The sequence below is a fragment of the Podarcis tiliguerta genome (assembly GCF_965153285.1).
Source record: "Podarcis tiliguerta genome assembly, chromosome: 2".
Classification (NCBI taxonomy): domain Eukaryota; kingdom Metazoa; phylum Chordata; class Lepidosauria; order Squamata; family Lacertidae; genus Podarcis; species Podarcis tiliguerta.
Genome location: NC_139535.1, coordinates 44,891,118 through 44,903,600, shown reverse-complemented (window position 1 = coordinate 44,903,600; position 12,483 = coordinate 44,891,118). Strand labels below are relative to the sequence as shown.

The 12,483-nt window shown below is 41.0% G+C and overlaps 1 protein-coding gene across 2 annotated transcripts in view; it reads right to left on the bottom strand.

Moving 5' to 3' along the window:
• The window catches only part of PHF2 (PHD finger protein 2), a 115,515-nt gene that overhangs the window by 9,773 nt on the left and 93,259 nt on the right, over nt 1-12,483 (bottom strand). For both annotated transcript variants that reach the window (XM_083420936.1, XM_083420937.1), the window contains exons 13-17: nt 11,431-11,550; nt 9,760-9,878; nt 6,264-6,442; nt 5,124-5,197; nt 4,160-4,317 (exon numbers count right to left, since the gene is read on the bottom strand). In XM_083420936.1, the coding sequence (XP_083277062.1) occupies nt 4,160-4,317; nt 5,124-5,197; nt 6,264-6,442; nt 9,760-9,878; nt 11,431-11,550 (650 nt within the window). The remainder of the gene's footprint in view (nt 1-4,159; nt 4,318-5,123; nt 5,198-6,263; nt 6,443-9,759; nt 9,879-11,430; nt 11,551-12,483) is intronic.

The following is a 12,483-nucleotide window of genomic DNA, read 5'->3' as shown; positions in this document are numbered from 1 at the left end:
CGGAAGCAGGAAGACATAAGAACTTTGCACCCTGAAACCCAGCACATGGGAAGTCACTCAAAATGTATAATTGGCTGTATAACTGACCTATATTTGGATGGGAATTGTTATTTGATATTGATAAAATGTGGCTGTTATTGGATTTTTTAATAATTGAAAATTAATAAAAATATTGTTAAAAAACAACTAATTTTACAGTATTAGATTTTTCACATGTGGTTCAATTCGGAATTGCGGGTCATTGTCTCACTCGCTCTACACAAAAAAGCAGTGTGATATGTCAGCAATTGATGTTTTAGCAATATATGCTTTGATGCGCCAGCAAATTTATTTATTTTACCTAACAGAATTCATATACCGCTCTCTCCAGCAAAAGACCCCCAAGCAGCATGCAAAAGTGAATCAAAAATATTCATCAAAAATACCAACAAACATGAAAAACTCTGGGTACTTTCCAGAAAGCTTTGGTGACAGCAGCTCTGGCTTTGTCTAGTCACTGCTGCCTCCTATAAAAAAAACTTACAGGAGAGAAATTGTGGATAGATGCGGCTTGCTGTATCTGAGAGGAAAGGTTTTAGCTTGCAATCTCAAGCAATCTTTGGTGGGTGGCCTTGAAACATTGAAAGTGGAGGAGTCAGTGGAGACCTGCCTTCCATTGTCATGGAAATGGTTTTAAAGGGGGGTGGGCAGTGAAGGCAGAGCCTAACATTCCCAGCAGCCTTTTCTTGGATGTACTAAATGCAGGGGAGCTGCTGTTTTATGTTACATCTGATGTGCTGGGAGGCTAACTCAGTCCACTTTTGTACTACTTGGTATTCCAGATATAGCAAGACGAGAATACGCTCGGCAAAGCATGCCACAACTGGTCCTGCTCACAGCTCTATCCAGAAAATGAGCAAACCTGGTTTTAGCAATTATCAACTCTGTGAGCACTTAAGACATTTGCTTGCTTTCTTAAAACCTTGAACCCGAGATACAGTGGAAATGGACCATCAAACGCTGCCTGCCAAATGGGCAAATTAGAGAGGAACTGCCTAAAGCAAAGCAAGCGATAGCAAATAAATTGTGGGATCTGATCAAAACCAGTGGCTCAGAGTGGGGGGTGGGGGTGCGCAGAGGAGAAGAAAAACAAGCCACAGACTGATTGTTTAACAAGCTTTTAAAGCAGCAAAAGGTTAAGGTAAAATTGGCCGGGTAGCAATCTTCTGAGCAAACCCCATTCATGCGAATGGAGCTTGCACAGAAGAAGATTTCCGTCCTTCCATTTAGCATCCTGTCGTTTTTGGCATTTGGCTTAGTCTTCTGTCGCCCTGCTCGTGAGCAACTTCCTTTAAAATCAATCAGGTTTGCACAGGAGATGTTGACACTGGATTGTGCCCAATGTGTTTTTCATTAGGCACATTTGCAGCTTAGTAATTCTGGATCTGCTCTAAGTGAAATACGAAACAGGAAGCAATTATTAAAGTCTGGAAAGTCACATCCCCTTTCTGTAGTTTTAGTGATTATTGCTATTTTTAAAAAACCATAATAAATAATAATACTAGTAATATGAAAGCATAATTTGAAAAAATATGAATGAGAGCTTCTTTAAATGGAGTGCATGTGTGTGGCTGGTGCCAAATGCTTTACATCATTCCCTGGCTGAATGGCAGCTTTGAACTGTGATTGAACATTACACTGAAAATATGAACATTTTACTCCTGTTCCTATGAGCGATACCCAGAAGGGAAAATTCTACCAATTCCACTGTAGCTTGCAGCCGGCTTCATCTGAGACATTTCCCTTGATCCCTTGCTCTTGGTTACAGGGCTAGTTCTTTGCTACTTTGTGGCTCTCACCTATTGAATTTCTGCCTGACTTGCACCTCTTGAAGAGGCAGATCATTAAAAAATCTGATTCAATCTGAAATTACAAAAGGTTTCTTTCTAAGAAAATGCAATTATAATGTAAATTCCGGTACATTATAAATGGTAACCAGTTATCAATCAGTAAAACAATACAGCGTATCCCATTTTTCCTCTGGACAAAGCCCATTTGTTTATCAATATTTGCTGAATCAAGGGTTATGTAGATGGAACACTAGCTTGCTTCTGCTATGGTGCCGAGGCAATTTTGTTTATGACTAACAAATTAACAAATAAGCACAGTTACTTGAAACTGTCTGCCTTGATCCAAATTATTCAACAAGATTGTGTACAGATTCCCCAGTAACTTGGATGCATTACTAACAAAGATGTCTGAAAACTTTACACCGTGTTGCATCCTCACAAATGGTTAAAAGTGAATGTTGCATCACATTTCCCAACCATAAATGACACTCTGGGCAAAGCTGAATAGATACATCTGGCTGCCATGTTGATTCCCAGAATGCTCTGGACCTAGAATAGCTTCAGAATTCCATGCCAACAGTGTGGCAAGATTCAGTCTCCTGCTGCCTCATGTAGGTCAGAGTGCTCATGCTTGTTCCCACCAAGTTAGCTTGAGGGGTTCAACCAACAAATATGGGTGCTCATTAGAGGTAAATTTACCCAGGGGCTACTCAGATATGGAGCTGATTCTGGCAGTTCTCATTCAACATTGACTAGACATCCAATACAGCAAATAAAAATAACAATGCAAAGACTGTAGAGAAGATCAAAGCAGCCCTCTGCCCTGACACATTTATTCATCCAGCAGCAGCTTCACAATCAGGGAGTGACAGAGACTAAGGTCCACACAATTTAATTTTTAAATTGACAGAAGGAAAGTTAAGACGAAAACAGGAAATCTGGAAATTAGGAGCACACAACCAGGATCTAGCTGCGTCTATAAAAGCAAAATTGATAGGACACATTTCTGGCAAGCTACCTACAATACACAGTGAAATACCTCACCCATGATCCTTAGTGATGTGTGGAATCTGCTTTCGAAACCACAAGTCTTTGAATGCACTGGTTCAAAAATACTGAGGGCCATTTTAGATTAAGACCAGTTCCAATTAAATAAATTTAGATGTGTGTGTTTGAGGGGGAGGGGTATGCATTGACATGGTAAGAAGGCCTTGGATGGGGAAGAAGGGGACGTTCTACAAGGTGACAGGAAGTCCACTCCTGTGATGTTGGATAGCACCCTTTCCTATTATTCCTATTTAAATACTTTCCAGAGGAGTAGCTGTGTTAGCCTTCTGAAACAAAAAGGGAAGAGTTTTGTGGCACCTTAAATACTAACAAATTCATTGTGACAATAGCTTTTGTGGATAAACTCAAGATAATACTTCATGCATCTGAAATGGACTGTAGTTCATGGAAGCTTATGCCATAATAAATCTGTTAGTCTTTAAGGTGCCACAAGTCTCCCTGTGGTTTTAATTTGTTACAACAGCGGCAATGGCTGTATGCAGAAATGGCTCCTGTAACAAGCTCAGATTTGGAACCGTGAACAGTCCTAGGGAAATAAATAAATGAGACTGAGTACAGCTTGAGTACAAATGTTATGGGTCTATTTCTATAACCTTCTCTCATGCTTTCATGGTTCATGTATAACCACTGCTTTCTGGTTTCATACCTATTTTTAAAATTTATTTTTAGAAAACTATTCTGAAAAGTTTTTTATTAACACCAAACTTTGATTTTTACACTTACGGTGGGTGTTATTTCAAATGCTTACAGCAAGATAGAGCTAGTGGCACATGAGCAAGACCCCTAGTAAATCCCATAGGAGGCCCATTTTTGCTGCCCTTTAGAGAAATTAGTTTTCAAAACCATTTGTTGTTTTCTTCCTTGGCTTCTAAAGGCGGTTTTCTCTAGTATCTCCTTCCAAAGAACCAACAATTAGGGAAATGAGCAGAGGAATAAAAGACATTTTGTTGCATAAATTAAACTGTTCTCATTTCCCTCTTAATTGAGCCAGTTCTTTTAAAATGAACAACCTTCTTTATTGTTATCGCTTAGGTGGATTTTCAGCATTTTTAATAGGAAATCTTCAAATTTTATAATTGTGCTACAAACGCATTCTGCAGCTGCCTGCCTCTGGGGTTTGAGACCGGGGGGTGGGGGTGGAGAACGCAGTGAAATAGAAAAGGTTCATTGTAATAGAAAATTCTGGCCAATGTGCATCCATATATATGAAATATTAACATTGCATTATTTAAAAATAGGTATCCACACTCGCTTACGCCTACCTGTTGGTGTTGTACTCTAAACCCCCAACTTCCTTGCTTGCCTGCAATAGGTCAAGAATGCCTGCTGAGCTTCCAGTCTCTTTCTTCACTTTAGAATTGCGCCCTGGCTTGGCATCTGTGTCAATATGAAGTGAGTCTTCATCTGAGGAGTCATCACTCTGTAGAAGTTGCCAAAACAGATTTTCTTTTTCAAAGGGATGCCAGGGATTATGCTAGTCAGTAGTAAGCCCTAAATTAAATGTTTATTTTCTGGTCTAATGCAAGCATATCATTGTATTTATAATCTAGGAGCATAAGAAATCACCTTCTATGAAGTCAGACTATTGCTATATTTAGCTCAGGGTTGCCCGCTATGGCTGCATCCACACAGAATGCTAAGCCAAACCATGGCTGAGCATGCATGCATGGGCTCCCAGAGAGGAGACTGCAGCTGCTTTCTCCCTGGTCCATTTAGCTCAGCATGATATGGCAGCTAAACCAAGGTTTGGTTTAGCGTGTCATCCCAAGCCAGTCTCATGGTTAAGTTCTTTGTAACCAAGGTTTGTTCTTGGTTAGAAGGACCAGGGAGGAGCAAAGTGAGTGCAAACTATACTCTGGCTAAAAATGGAACACGAACACTGACTGGCAATAGCTATCCAGGTTTTCATACAGACCTGGAGACTGAATGTATCACCTCTGCTTGAAAGAATGTGCTCTACTGCTAAACTAATACAGGATGGATGCTAAATGAACCAGAGAGACAATGCTGATTCTTCCTATACAAAGGTTAAGGGTGATTTCTCAGAACCCCTATAGTCAAGTAATAAATACAGAGAGGCACTCAGTTCTGCTATACAAATAGTAGGTGTTGGTTTGGCAAAGGGCTGTTTCTTGTCACTATGCAAGATCAAGTCATTAATGGACATCTACAATGTTATTTAGCCTGCATAAGTCCCTATTATGGAAGAGTATAACACCAGAATACCTTGTACAATACTGATTCCACCTTTGGCTTCTTAACGGGTGTGTGTTGTGCAGTTTCCTTTTTATCTGATAAAACTAGGAAGAAATTGAAAGACAGAATTTAGTTTTTCAAAATGAAAAAAAGCACAGTATTATATATAGAGATAGATTTTAATTAGATCTTTTTTTAAAAAAATTAAATAGTTTTGCTAATAATGTTCTTCGTCTTAATTCATTTCTGTGTGCGGCAGAAAGCCACACATCCATGCCATTTTTAGTACGCAAAATATAAAGAGAGACAGGGATTAAAGAGAACCTCACATTGATTTTTCAAAACAACAGCATTGTTGACTATGCAAGCAAAGACACTCCCACTGACCTGGTTGTCATGGACTGGTGGGACACAAAGGAATGGTGGGAGGAAGCTGCTGGGAACCCCCAAAGGAAGAAGGTTCAGAGCCCGGGAAAGGCGGTGGGACAACAGTGAGTGGTCAGAGGGAGAAGGTTTGGAAGAGGAGGCACCTGAAGCTGAAGAGGCAACAGGGCTTAGTGAGCTGGGACAGTTTGTGGTAGAATCAGAGACAGAAGCTGAAGCAGGCGAGGAGGGAGGCCAAGAGGCAGAGATGAGTCGGGCTGGTGAAGAGTCACAGGTGTCTCGCCCCACTCCTATGACCAGCTGCCCCTGCCCAGCTTCTCTCAGAACCAAGAGAGGCATGAAAAGGGCAGAAGAGAGATTGGCTGCACAGAGACAGAGCCTCCAATTGCTTGGGGAAAACCCTGGAGAGGAGGAGGCATGGACAGCTGTGCGGAGGTGAGGCTATTTAGTCTCAGCAACTGGTTTCATAGAGTAGGATCCAGAGGGAACGAGTTGCTGTGCTCATGAGGCCTGACACTCAGCCAAGTCTGTGGAGTTCATGTCTTTGCTAATGAAGAGTTAACTTCAGCTTTGAATGGTGTGATTTACTGACCAACACGCTCTGTGACATTGGTGGAGGAGGCGGCTCCTTTGTCCTCAGATAAAACCAATCCTCGCTCTGAATGGGGAGCCAATGCTATACCCTTTCCTCCCCAAGGCTCTGACCAACATGCTCCTCTTGCTACAGTGGGGTGGAGCATTCATATGCTTAGGCAAGCGCTTGCACAAAAGAAGCAGCAAACTTACAGGGCAAATCTCGTTTGGTGGTGTTTTTCTTTCTTCTAATTGGAAATTCATCGATTTTTAACTCTCCATCATCTGAAACATACTCGTATTCATCTTTCACGGGTTTTGCTTTATCTTCTTTGAAATTTTGCAATGATCCAAATATACCAGGATTCATCTGAGTTTTCACTCCCTTTGAGCTAGTTTGACAAGAGAGATGAAATTGGAAAGGATAACATTGTGACATGTTATGTATCGAAAATACCATCAAAATATCACTTTTTCTGTGTGTAGGAAATGTCAAGCACATATAATCAGGGAAGTTCATAACTAATGCCATTTAGTATAATAAGACTAAGACTAAGACTAAGACTAAGACTAAGAATAAGAATAAGAATAAGAATAAGAATAATATATGAACAGGTCAACACATACCACAAATCTCCAATGATCAGACCTCATAGAACAGGCACCCCCAACCTTCAGCCCTCCAGATGTTTTGGACTACAATTCCCATCATCCCTGACCCCTGGTCCTGTTAGCTAGGGATCATGGGAGCTGTAGGCCAAAATATCTGGAAGGCCGTAGGTTGGGGATGCCTGTCATAGAACATACCTCACAAAACAGGCCTAGCAAAATGTGATGCTAGTTGTGTACAGCACCCTAATTTTCCCCTCACTTAGCTTCTAATTACAGTGGTACCTCTGGTTACGAACTTAATTTGTTCCAGGGGTCCGTTCTTAACTTGAAACTGTTCTTTTAATGGGGCTGTCACATTCACATATGAATTTCAGCATTCATCAACACATATATTCCAAAGTCTAAAACTTCAGATTGACAACAGTTAACAGCTGACATCCCTGGACTTTTTCTTTTTTTGCGTTTGGGAGCAGTGGGGGTCCTACATTCACTTGCTTGCCTGTCACAAATATTCAGATTCTTAACATTATCAGCAATCACCACCTTTTTCATTTGCACTAGATATAAATTTATTGATGCATACAGAGACCCTCCATTCAATCTGGTTCAGTAAATAAAAATTCTGAAATATTATGCTCCTAGTGCATGCATAGTCAATGTGTTGGAATCATGTATGCGTACACACGTAAGCCAGGCAATGTATTTTTCAATGTCAGTTCATGCCATCAAAGAAATAATATGTGATCATTTTTTCCTCATTTATTAGCAGTATAACTGGGGTTATTCTACACAAAGGCTTAGGAAACAATTCATCCATTAAGGACAACTGAATAAGCCACCTTGAAATGTCGGTGAGCTGCCCAATGCACTTTGAGAAAGCCTGCTCAGTGGAACATGCTGGTAACTTGTGTCCTCAGAAGAGATACCCATCTTCATCACACTGAGCAGCCACAGGAAAACCAAGTGATAAAAGAAGTACTGAACCGTGGACATTTAATATGTGATAATGACTCCTAATATAGACTGATATTTCTACAAAATCATAAGCCTAGCTGTTCAGTTGCTGGAAACTGACATATTTCTATTGACTTTAAAAGCCTGAAAAAGCCTTTAGATATTCTATGTTCATAACAGAAATCTGATTGACTATATACACTCATGCATAAAAGCTCTGATTTAAGTAGGCATGCATACTTTGCTTTAAATAAATGGACTATACAATTACTGTGAGCAATAAAAGCAGAAATCTGTGCAAAAAAGAGTCCTATACATGTAAAAGAGAGATGCCATTATCAAACAAGTCCCTCTATTGTCAACTTGTCAGCCAAGGTCAATTCAGACCCTGCCAACTGAACAGTAGTTAAAAGCATGGAAAACTGCTTCCTTCTTAAAAAGAGAAGTGATGCCTGATGAGAGGCAATGCCTGAGTTGATTCAAAGTGTTCAGATCAAAGGTAGGAAAAAAATTACTCGTTCATCTTCGTTGTCAGGGCACAACATGACATAATAGCCTTTGTGGAGCCTAAATTGAACTGTTATTCATAATACCTATAATTTTGATGAAAGCAGTTGCAGAGGGTTAAGGTTTCCTAGAATCTGCTCTACTTATGACTCCAGAAGGGTGCTTAAATAAGGACTACAGGTTTATGCTCAAAGATGATACCAAGGCAATGCAGGCATCCAGGATGCTCCCACATTCCTTATTGTATTAATGTTAGATTGATTAACACATAAGTCTGGCTTCCCTACAGAGGTGCAGGTGATTGCTAGAAGAAGGAGTGGAAAGATGGAACATTCAGAAGAGAGGTAACAATTATGTGAAGACAATTGGAAGATAGAGGTAGGGAACTAAATTAGGAGTGGGTGGCCTGCGGCCCTCAGTTGTTGCTGAAATCCAATGCCCATCGGTTCAGGAAGCATGAGGTTTGCAATCCAACACCATCTAGAAATCCATGGGTTAGCCACCTCTGGACTAGGTTATCAAGAAATAAGGGCCCGTCCACAATAACACCTGGGCATGGATGGCCTTTGGCAGTAGCAGATGGCAGGCTATCAGTGGCTACTAACACTGATGGCTATGTCCTGCCTCCACGGTCGAGGGCAGTATGCTTCTGAATACCAGTTGCTAGAAACCGCAAGAGAACAGAGGCACCAGGTTGGCCACTGTGAAAACAGGATGCTGGACGAGCTAGGCCACTGGCCTGATGAAGCAGGCTGCCCTATATTCTCACCTGACCTCTGCCCACCCATGTTGCTGCTGAATACCACGATGGAGAGGGGCAGGGGCAAAGTGGCAGCAAGGTCAGTGCAGTGCAAATGCACCAGCAGAGTCAATCCAGTGCATGTGACCATGCCAACCTTGCCACCATTTCACCTATCCCCCTCTCCATCCTGATCTGTAGCGGAGATAAGATTAGCATTGCCATTCTACTACTGGCCTTGGGAAGTCTATGTACAATGGCCCTCTAGTTTGTGGCTGGCCAGCCATGTGCACTCACCACTATGCCCAGGATTTTGACTTCAGTGTTTGCTTGTCTGGCATTTCCCGGCATGTTCTGATAGCCAAATTCTGCATGTTGTGACACATATAGCCTGCCACAGATTGGGGATCACCAACCACAGGCTTCTCAAAACCTTTCCCTAGGGTCACCACACACTATAAAGTCATGTGAATTCAACAACAATGAGGACACTTCCCCAATGGAATGGGAGAATTACTAAACATTTCCTGGGGGTGCTTTTCTTGCACCATCAAGCAATTGTGTAAAGAGGTTTGTGAAAAGCAGACTTGTGGTATTAATTGTGGCAGCCATTCTGTGCTCAAGTCTTGTATCTGTATCCATGCCAGGGTTTTGTCTCTGGACTAAGAAGAGCAAATAAAACATTTCGCCGCCTTCTAATTTTTTGTTTTTCTTCAGCTATGCTTCAGGAAGTACACATGGCTTCCCCCTTCTGGCACGTGTGCTTGAGCATAAGTCCAAATGACAATAGCACATATTGCAAGTAAAAATCTTTAGATGAGGTTGGAGTGCTTGGAAGATTTCTTATGGCCCGTATCTGTTTTATTAGTCAGTTTTCATTGCCAAAATAGCACCTACCCCAGCAGTTTCTTGTTGGAGAAAGAAAACATGAATTTATTGTCCTTGTTTCCTGATAACGGTGTCTTCTCCAGTTTGTGCTCTTCTTCCATTTTCAGTAATGAATCAGGTTTGCTATTCTGAAAAGGACAGGAACAGTCTTATTTTAACCGTGAGAGGTTTGCTTTATTCTATTTTGGGGGCTTATAATGTGCTTTGAGCAGACCCAGAAAAACCTATACGAGCATAACATGCACCCACAGGTCAATGTCACAAGACCCCTCCCAATCGTATAATCTGCTACAATGTGAAAACATGTTTGCAGGATCATCTGGAAGAAATGTTGTGCCTAATGCAAATAGCAAAACAGAGCGGTGACACAGCAGTGAAGGTGCTGCTGCAGCCACCAATCTTAGCTCCTGCAAACTCACCATGAATTTTTGGAAAGGAAGAACAGCAGTTCTCTTGAGCCCTAGAAACTGGTTTAGTGGCAGTCCAATGCAGAGTTAAACGCTGAGGTTAGTGCTAGGCTACAGGACTATGTAAGAAGGTATTTCAGGGGGTGGCAAGAAAGTAACATTTGCCTTATATTTTTATTCCAGCGAAAGCCTGAGGGCACAGGGCTAATGGGTTGACAATTAGACCTTAGGCCTTCCACAGTGAACTGAGTTACCATGCTAACATCACATTCAGTGCCACTGAAGCTACATTGGTAAAAAAAAAATCATTTTCTACATTGCTACACCTGAAACTTCTACATCACTGATCAGGCACAGTCTGAAATGGAATTACGTGCATTTAAGTTCACTGTATCCTAACTGTACCAGGGTATCTCTACTAAAAGTACATTGTGATATCCTCTCTTGGACCATTCAGTTATTATATGGCTAAGCTTAAATTGAAAGATTCCCCCCCCCAAAAAAAAAATACATTTGCCTGCTGCAAGCAATTCTTCAGAGATTTACAAGCTCCAAACAGTGAGGGAAATGGAGGAACTGAGGTAGAGGAAGACTTGACCTCACTCTCTAACTGGCCCCCCAGACTGGTGGGTTTTTGTTTGTTTTTGCTGACATATCTATTCTGTTTTATTAGTTCTGTGGTGTTTCCTCAATGCTATCACACTATTGCTGTCAGAAGGGACATTCATGCACTGTAGCACAAGAAAAGTGGTGCGCACACTCACAAAGCAAACCAAAGCACCACAACTCAGAATATTTGTGGTATAAAAAGTTACAGGGTTTCAGCAGAAAGTTATGGGACATGCACTAATTGGAAATGAAGCTGGAGGTCCATCCTGAAACTGTTGCAGACACAAGCAATATTGAAAGTGGGATCATGTATAACCACTCTGATACCATCAAAAATAACAATGAATGCCCTGTAAAAAGGACATATGGAGGGGCCTATGATCACATATCTAAATCTGACCTGACGGCATCATTCCTGATTGGCGAGCATCATTTTCAACAAAAAAAATACCCTACTTAATTTGCTTTTTAAATAAAAAGATGTGGAAGAACCTGCCCCTTTACATAAACCTTCAACAAAAAAAGAGAGCAAGGAACATTTTCATAGACTATTTCTGCTTTGTGCCAAAAGCATTAATGTGCAAACTTTCAGCACAACCCTATCTCTTACTTCCCAAGATTACATCGAAACATTTGTAGAAGCACAAGGTAAGGAAACTCATACCTTATATTTCCATTTTGCTTCCGTTTTGGTCTTATTTTGTTCTCGGATTTCAAACTTTTCGACCTCATTTTGCTTCTCGGCGGGTTCTTTCTCAGGGGTACTCAAAGTATTCTTGGCAGCCTGACACAAATAAGCAAACAGAACCAACAAACAAATCAGGAGATGATCCCAATACAAAGATATCAAAACATGTTGTTTCTTGTTAATAACCACACGCCAATTTGGCCAGTGTGAATTTTTAGAGAACTAACACTTAAGATCTGCCTGGAATTAATTTATTTTGACAAGACAGCTGAAGCATCAAATGCCAAGCCTAGAGGAAACAGAAAATCATTTCCCTCTATTATGAATATAATGTGAAGAACAATGTCATAAAAACAATGTGCTGATCTGCCTGCTTATTATAGGTTTCTTAAACCACATTCTGTATAAAGGCAGCTCCCTGTCAGGTGTGAATGCTGTCTTCCCTTGTTTTAAGCATTTGTCAGGTTATGAACTAACTTACACAACACTAATAATAATAATGAGGATGATAATATTGTCATTGACAACAGCAACATAATGCTGTAGAACTCATATGGAACGTTTGGAAGATTTCACAACGAACAGCATCAGTTTTTCACCAATATTCAGACACTCAAAATTACCAGCTCCCTTAGCTAAGGAGTTAAAACCTTGGAAGAGCCTTTCATACCACCATCCTTTGTGTAAAGTAAAAACAAAAACACCAACCAAATCATCAACAAAGTCTGGAACATCAGAGTATGATTCAAGCTCCCTTCTTGCAACTTGGATGAACCAGGCAAGTCCATGACGTAGGCCTCTATAGGAGCTGGAAACTTGCAGAGTCAGAGTCCCAACTCCCACAGAAGACTACATGCACAAGCTTCCTTGGCTCAGACTTCCATGCTCAACACATGGACAACAGAGGTGGTTGTTAGGGACCCACAATACCTCAAGGGCAACACTGCTGCTGTTGCTCCCTGCATGTGTACCACTTGTGACCTCCCTTCATATAATGCAATACACTTCCTTAAGCCACCCCCTTTTCAA